Raw genomic sequence first — 9,121 nt, forward strand, 5'->3', positions numbered from 1 at the left:
GCGTGGCAGTAGGCAGCAGCCCGATCTGTCATCGGACTACGCCCACTTTTCTTTTCTACTTTTTCACAACTCATGACACACTAATACACTCGCGGGCACTCTCTTTTCTAAAAGTTCGAATTGTTGCACTTTTGAAGTAGTTCGGGGTGAGGATGGCCGGCGGTTCGGTGTCGGAGTGCAAGGAATACTTATTCAAAGTACTGGTTATCGGTGAGTTGGGCGTAGGGAAGACGAGCATCATCAAGCGGTATGTGCACCAACTCTTCTCCCAACATTACCGAGCCACCATCGGGGTCGACTTCGCCTTAAAAGTCCTCAACTGGGACAGCAAGACACTTGTACGACTTCAGCTTTGGGATATTGCAGGTACTATTCAATTCAATTCCAAGTTACCACAGAATATAATTGCATTTTTGGACGTAACCCATCGTCAATGGCAATGGGTGATCTATATGTGACATTTAAATTGAATATAAGGTGTATATATTCTCAAACTAGAGCTACTTTGCCACTTTTATGGCCCATTGCAGAAGATCATAATTGTCTGGAATGTAGGTCACGTTGTTATTATTATGCACTCAAGCACAAGAGCCAGTGGGCCAATTTCCAAAGGGGCCTGAAGCTTTTTTTTTCTCTCTTTTACTTCATATTATTTTATTTGACACCTTCCATAAAGTTATATCTTGATACCAGGCAGCTAAATAGTCAGCAGAGTGAAAATTGGGTTTAGGGCTGCAGAATAACTTGATATTATTGAGCACAGTGGCACCAAAATGTGATATTTCCACTCCAGTACACTATTGGAAGCTACTACAAAGAAAATATGATATGTATAGATATATTAACTGGATGTTAATGACTAAGTCTGGTCATAATATTGCATTGGCAACCACGTGAGCTTCTGTAATCAAGCAAGTCGGTTCCCTTTTGTAGTGATTGGCTCTGTTGATAGGCTTCACTTCAATCAACCAGCTATTTGACTAATTCGACATACTTGACAAGATTATGAATCATGCGTTTCTGTTTATGACAAACAGTCTTATATCAATTGGATTTGTAGCGATTGATCATATTTCACCGACATGGACTGATTGGACTTCTATTGCTGTCAATGGCAGACTTTAAAAAAGTGTTTTTATTGAGCTATTTAAAGAAAAGAGGTATTACAAGCATAAAATGTCATCTTGAAGGATAATATTTGAACTGAAGCCTCTATTAGCGTCAATTGATAGTATTAATTTAATATTTAATATTTAATAAATTAGACATCATACCTCATATGCCTCATAAGCAACATTTATGAGCTTTTTTAACCTATCTTTGTTTTAAATACTTTACTATGAACCATGTATCAAGTCGTAAATGCACTGTATCAGATTCAGCGTTGCCATGGCAATGCCGGATGAAGAACATCAATTATGTAGAAGATGTGTTATTTAAAGACCAAATTTGGACTTTTTTTTTTTTTGCCTGCCTAAAATCCAATCCCTAGTCGTCCGGTTTGCCCTTCATGTCATCTGGAGCGGTGAGCGTTAGCCGCTGGAATTCCTCACGTTACGTCAGGTCGGATGAAGGTAAGCGTAAAAAGCCGGCACGTTTGCGGTTAGTGAGCCATTGCTCAAGGCTTTGCTAATCTGCATTAGAATCACATGGTGGTCATGTGCCAACAACTGCATACCTTCATGACTACCACCTTTATTACAGGCCTGATAGGCATTTTCTACTAGGCAAAATACTATCAGGAGAATGTACAGCTTTTAAAATAGTTTTTTTCTACTTTATTTCTTTCATTTAGACAAAGAAAGCCATATTTTCTCATGTTATTCCTTGGGAGCCATACTCTGAATTTAAAAGTCAAAATACATGTAACTGGATGCCTTTATTCTTTTCTTTTTTTAGTAATTTCACAACTTTTAAAGAGGAAAAAGCGGAATACTTTTAACAAGATTCTTATGCATTTGCTAATAAATGAGAATATGCATTCCAGAACAGTCTAATGCAAAAAAATGAAGATTTAAGCAGTTCTAAATGTTATATCTCAGCTCTGTCACCAGCATTTTCCTTATTTTAGGTCAAAGGTTAGCGAAGAGCCATATGTACCCATCAAAATAGCCAAATGTGGCTCCCGAGCCATAAATTCTCCACCCTTGATTTAGACATTGATTCTGAACTTTGTATCACTACAGTTTTCCCTTAAGATTGTCATAATTAAAAAGTACTACTACTACAACTACTATTACTACTACTGCCTCTATAAGGCTGTGTCTCGGCTTGGACAGTTTCCATGGCAACACCTACACCCACATGATAGCAATGCGTATCCGTGTAAAGCAACTATGGATAATGATGACATGGTCTGGCTTTCTCCCCCGCAGTAAAATAACATAGCGGTCGCCGTTAGGATTAATGATGTTGGCAACATGTGACCAACTGTATATGTGTCATTTACCGTTTCACGTAGTGTGCGCGGGCAAGCGTCCGCCTACAGCCACCGCGGTCAGTCCATTCCTCTTCTAATTAGGTTTGCGGCATATGACCCTCGTTACCGCTTTTAGCTGATTTAACTTTATTTATTCTGCGGAACAATAGTGCGCCTATGACAAAAATCATCACCGCCAGCTGTTGCCGGCAATGGCAGCGAACTCATTAACGTAAAGAAGAAAAAAAATGGAGGCCCAAAAGGTCAAGCTTGGTAGACTTTTCTGTTATGTCAAGTTTGTGACTTGCGTCAATATTTCACGGAAGCGCTCGTGCGAGCCAGTATGCCCGTGTGTCAATAGAATCGCTCGATTGTGAGTCTTCCGAGACGTTCCACGGAGGACGACGTTGTGGCTGAGGGCCTCGCTCCGGTATTGATCCAACGTTAACGACCGCATGTGTCACAAAATCAAAGAGCGCCCGTCGCAGTTGCTCTCATTTAGTCACTGCTGCCTTTATAGAAGCTTCTCTTCAGATAAAGCTACTCATTCGGCACACTAGTTACATCAGGGGTAGGGAACCAATGGCTCAAGAGCCACATATGGCTCTTTTGATGGGTGCATATGGCTCTCCGCTAATCTGTGAGGTAAACAATGGAAATGCAGGAACCTCCTATGCCATTTTTTCCATTACAGTCTTCTGTATAGATATTTTTATTGATACTCATTGATTAGCAACAATGTAACAATGTTTTTGGTGACATTTTGGACTTTAAAAGTGGGGAAGTGGCTAAAAAAAGCCCCACATTTTCATGTACCGTCCGTATAAGGCGCACTGCATTATAAGGCGCACCCTCAACGAATGATACATTTTAATTTTTTTCTCCATATGTAAAGCACACTGGATTATAAGACGCCCTGTCTATTTTATAGAACATTTCAGACTTTTAAGTGCGCCTTATAGTCATGAAAATACAGTATGTTGACTTTTATTCTTCAATCTGTCCGTTTACTGTACAAAATTTGGCAATAGAGTCCATCATCAGTGCTTTACGTCACTGTGTCGTGTCTCTTGTGCATTCACCTGGGGTGCCTTGAGTTAAAATTAAACCCGCAATTACGAGCAATTAGCATCAGGCCTTTAGGCCCCATAGTAATTTCACTCCCTGCTCTGCGTCATAGCACTTTATCCGCATGGTCGCTAAGTACCTGCACCCAACTGGAACCTGAAAAAATGATCCTTGCAATGTTTGAAATGTAAAAACTGCATGTTAGGCTCATTTTTAGTTATCTTTAATATAACATAAAACAATACAAGGAGAAATCTATTCATTTGCACATCAATTAATGTCACATCTCTGGTGTGATTATTACATATTCCTATTCCAGTTTATTATTGAACTTTTTAGAGAAAACTCCTTTGCTTATGCTGATTCCATTGTGATGTATCGCCTCAGATGTTCTTACAGACAGGCCTATATGGGGAGAAAAGGCTTATTATGACGGCAGAATACTTCTCTGCATGGATTAGGCTTTCGGCATATTAAAGAAAAGTGGGTCACATTTTTTGGGCTGAGGAATTGAAATTGTCCATTTTTTTCCCCTCAACGTTCTTCCCAATTCCTTACAGGCCAGGAACGTTTCGGGAACATGACTCGAGTATACTACAAAGAGGCTGTAGGGGCCTTTGTGGTGTTCGACGTGACCAGGGGTTCCACCTTTGAGGCCGTCTCCAAGTGGAAACACGACCTGGATAGTAAGGTGAAGCTAGCCAATGGAGGTCCTATCCCTTCTGTGCTGTTGGCTAACAAGTGCGACCAGAAGAAGGACGGCTACAACAACTCCACACTCATGGAAAACTTCTGCAAAGAGACGGGCTTCCTGGGGTGGTTCGAGACATCCGCTAAGGTGAGTCATCTCAACTGTCACATGTCAAGTTGAACAGTTTTTTGAGGTTCTTACAATGACGTGCACTTCCCCTCAAGGGGAACACTACAGGTCGCTTCTGCTTTCCGTATGGTGCAATCGAGCAGTTTACCAAAGGAAGTTTTCTGTTATGTTCAAGACAGACTTTTGAAAATGACTTCAACATGTTGCTAGTTTGCTGGGTTTACATGACTAAGCAGAGAAATATGCCATTTTGGATTCATTTTATTGGCCTTTGTTGTAGTCTGCACTCAAATTATAAGCTATTTTTAAATGGATCAATTGATACAAACTACATTTCATATCAATATATTTTTATTTTAACTACTATTGAATATTAGGGTGGACATCATTTTTACATACATTAATAAATGAACAATCACAATGGAATTCCACACAAAACTGCAAGACAGAACAATAACAATGGAATTCTATACAAAACTGCAATACAATAACTTTTTCTACTTATTTCTTTTGCACATAGTTTTACATACAGATAATTGACCATTAATACATGAATAATCACAATGGAATTCTATACAAAACTGCAATACAGAATAAACACAATGGAATTATACACAAAACTGCAATACAGAATAATTACAATGCAATTCTATACAAAACTGCAATACAGTAACTTTTTCTACTTCCCTACACACACACACATTTGCAAGCTCAACCCATCATCATGTGAAAAACAGAACGTGGTTGTGACGTGCCCGTTACTCTTTGCGTGGCACGGCGACCAATCGCTTTCGTTGGAATGTCGCACAATGCTCGTCATGAGGGGAAGTGAGCGAGCCACTCCAGTCAGGAGGTTGTTCTACCGCTTCCATATATAAAAAAAAACAACAAAAAATGTCAATCATATGACTAGAGTCACATGCCCTGGCATTGATCATGAATCTGAGCTTTGGACTCATGTCACAAGTTTTCATTCAGAAACAATTATTGACTTTGTCTTTGTGAATTATTGTACATATTTTTAACAAGCAGTAGTGTGATGGGGCAGGAAAAGATCATTAATATTCATTACTGCTTCAAGTTAAGGTGTGACAGCTCCTGGGTGCATGTGAAGGACGGGAAAAAAATAGAAATGTCTTTTTCATTTTGTCTCGGGTGGCTTCAGGCCGCCGTGGAAATTTGCCAGCTGTTGCTTGAACAAAAAAAACTTAATAAAAATACACTAGACTATGCCAGGTAGTCAATATGTAACATTTTGGCTTCACGTTGACTCATAATGATATAAAAAATGATTCCAATGATGTCTCAATCTGCAGGACAATATCAACGTGGATGAAGCAGCTAAATTTCTGGTAGAAAATATCTTGGCCAACGACAAGGGCTTGCCATACGAGGAAAGCAATGGAGACCGCATCAAACTGGATCAGCAGACTGTGACGGCGGAGAGCAAGCCGGGCTGTTGCTAACACTCAATACATCCCACGTAAGAGGCTCATACAAAATAAATAAATCAAGAAAAACATACCCTTGACACCACCCCCCTTTAAAGTGCAAGCCATGGCCGGATTTCTTTTGGGAAAGCTCCGGGAGGACTCAGGCTTTTTTTAACCTAGAGTTTTTTCTTCTTCTCCTCTTTATTAATAGTAGCCAAATGTTTTCTTAAGGCTTCCAACATATTCTATCCTACATCCACAAACATTTTTTTTGGTGAGTATTTACTCACTAGTTACTGTCAGCCCTTAATACTTGAAGTTGACTCCTCCCCTGGACTGTACACCTGAATATTTTCCTCATATTATGAGTATTAATATTCATAACTCATTCAGGAATAGCCATGAAATTCTTTTGAACTGGGAAGCCTTTTATTTAGTGATATTTCACTGCCATTGACAGTTCTAGACGTCCAATCCTTTTTAAAAAGGGGTCTGGCAATGCTGCCACCCTTCCCAGTCAACTTAGATTGGACACCTATTGAGGTCAGTGGCAGAAAACATGTTAGCAAAAAGCAAGAAGACATTTGCTGATTTTTATTTGAGTTGTTTTCAGACACTTGATTGTTTTCCACTGTACGCAAAAGGGCTATTAAGCCTTTTTTTTTTAGAAAAATAAAAATTAAGTGCACTCTTCTTTATGACGCGCTGTATTCAATTTGACTACTGCGCTACACAGTGTCATTGTGCTGGAGCGTAGCTGTAAAAGTGATTTGTGGAGCAGTTCTGACATATTTTGCTGCATTTCCTCAAATAAATGTCTTTACAATTGAATTAATACATTCCCCGTGATGGCTATTTGAGGAAATACAGATTTTGTTCATTCATTTCAATTATATACAAGGTTTTAAACACTTAAAAGATGAACACTCACAGTGTAAGTGAAGGAAAAATGGTGTTGTGTTGTGCATGAATCAATGATAGTTTTAAGTGAATAAAAATTTCAATTGATGTATATTGACATCTGGTGTTTGTAAATGTTTTTATGCTGTCTAGATTAAATTGTATTTATCTTCAGTGTTCTGTGTGGATTCTATGACAATATAGCTGTATTGCTGGTGTTGTCACAGCCTGCTCATCATTATTATTATGTATGAAAACTTTTTTAATTCACATAATCAACATATACATATGATCAAATTCAAAATAAACTTAATTTTAAAACAAAACGTCTAATTATATACACCAGCTGATGTTCACTCACTATTTATAAATTGAATTGTTATTTGACTGATGAGTATACAAGAGTTTGAATGTAGAAATTCAAAAATAACTCCAAAAAATAGTTTTTTTGTTTGTTTGTTTACAAAAATGAGCCATGTTTCTGGATGGCAACTAGAAACGTCACGACCCAAGACGCCGCCCAGGTTGCCGTGACAACCATTGGATCGCAACACCGGAAGAGGTTCATTACGTTTTCAAATGAATGTTAGTGTTCTCACTTTTCATCTAAATTTAAGTGTTACGTATAATGTCTTCTGTACGATTTCGAAATAACAAGTCGATCCTTCGTAAAGTGTCTCTCTGATGACCAGAACAAGTAAGAATTATCGGGTAGAAGAAAACATTCACGGTTGAGTTAGAGCTAAATTGGTCCAAAGTTAAAATGGCGCATGTCGAGCTAAAAGCTATAGCTGTTTAGGTTACAAGCTAAAACTGTCTTTTTCAGAAGAGAATAACGTCATCAAAGAAAGTAACACTACGGAAGATTTCATGAAGCAGAATGTCAAAAGCACACTTGAGGAAAAAAGAGTCCACTTCCAGCAAAATATCCGACGTGCAAGCAGAGTAAGTTTGTTTCGGTAATAAACTTCCACACAATTGAGAAAAAGATTCAGCAATTATGAAAACGCTTCGACTGCTTCTATATTTTTCAATTCTTGATTCTTAATACAATTTGTTATGGACTACATGTTACAAGATGGATGCCAGATCGCGATTCATATGTTTATTGTTATGAGTCATTGTACTTATGAATGAATACAAAGTTGAATGAAACACCTGTTAACAGTTTTATGTTTTGGCTAATTTGTACAGAAAAGAAGAATGAAATACTGCCATAAAAGTATTGTTTAATGGATAATCCAATTTTAGTTGACCTAATAAAAAAATGCAAACAAGTTAATAAATTTTAAATTAGAATATGTTATTGTTCATTAACTCATTGTCTGCTGTTGACAAGGATAGATGTCCAATTCATTCAATCCTGGAGGTAAGTCAAAGTTTCGTTTAGTCTGACTTGTGTTCTGGCCTTATTTCAGAGTGTCTTCTGTGCCTGCCACAAACAGCGAGAACCTGGATGACGTATGGCCCGAATGGAGCGACGGTGACGTTTACAGGGAGAAATGGGACTCGGGCAAAGCGTCAGAGGACCCAAAGGCGGCTGCCAAAGCTCCTATTACAAACGTAGAGTAGAATATTATTAAACTTTGGTTGAATACAAATCACATAATGTATTTATTTATTATTTTTATTATTGAACATTTTCTTTTACAGCTGTTCTTTGAGGATCCAGAGGGAAAAGTTAATCTTCCGCCTTCTTTGAAAGTGCACACCTGGAAGCGCCCTATTGAGTTTCTAGCCAACATGGTAAACCTCAACACCCTTTTGACAGAAATTCACCACAGTTTTCCCCCAACTATTACATTCCAGACTCAATTCATAAAAAAATGTTGTTTACCAAGTAGAACATTTCTAATTGCAATGAATGGGTTATTTCTTTCAATGCGATTTTCAAGTTGGATGTGCAGCGGGCCTAATGAAGACAAGTGCTTTAGAAAATAAAATAAAAAATCCATTCCCCGCTCCAAATACACTCACAGCTCTCTGTGCACTTGAGTAAATAAACTCCTTTGTCCGCCACACGAGGAAACATGGCTTTTATGGTCCCACAATGATCTTTTAATTGCAACGCTATTCATTCCCATTTCCCCCAGTATGCGACTAAGCGATTCCTTCATGCCCTCTGTTTTTCTTCTTCTTCTTCTCTTTGAATAAGTCATTGCCAGATTGCAATCTTGCCTTTTCACTCTTGCTGTCAATAGAGTTTAATTAAATCCCCACGCCGAGGAGCCGAGGCCTATCGCGACCTCCCGTTTGCGTGAGGTGGCGTCTCGTCATCTCATTTCCGAAGCCCATTTCATCAACAGAACCTTCAACTCATTGAGGTCGTCTCCCCCCGCGCAAAACACGGCCACCCCAGACCCTCGGTTGATCTCTTCTCGCGACACCAGCGAACACAATTGTTAATATTTAATTAGCCTTTCGTTAGAGTCTATTAAGGTGATGGTAGAACGTTCATCGAGGAGGTGGCAGTCTAGGGAG

General features: G+C 38.8%; 1 protein-coding gene across 1 annotated transcript; it reads left to right on the forward strand.

Moving 5' to 3' along the window:
* Positions 1-53: 53 nt before the first annotated feature.
* Positions 54-5,980, forward strand: rab32a (RAB32a, member RAS oncogene family). The gene is made up of 3 exons (XM_077739199.1): positions 54-366; positions 4,048-4,325; positions 5,624-5,980. The coding sequence occupies exons 1-3, from the start codon at positions 153-155 to the stop codon at positions 5,771-5,773; spliced, it is 642 nt and encodes a 213-aa protein (XP_077595325.1). The 5' UTR covers positions 54-152; the 3' UTR covers positions 5,774-5,980.
* Positions 5,981-9,121: the final 3,141 nt, after the last annotated feature.

The sequence above is a fragment of the Stigmatopora nigra genome, chromosome 2 (assembly GCF_051989575.1).
Source record: "Stigmatopora nigra isolate UIUO_SnigA chromosome 2, RoL_Snig_1.1, whole genome shotgun sequence".
In the NCBI taxonomy this organism is placed as follows: domain Eukaryota; kingdom Metazoa; phylum Chordata; class Actinopteri; order Syngnathiformes; family Syngnathidae; genus Stigmatopora; species Stigmatopora nigra.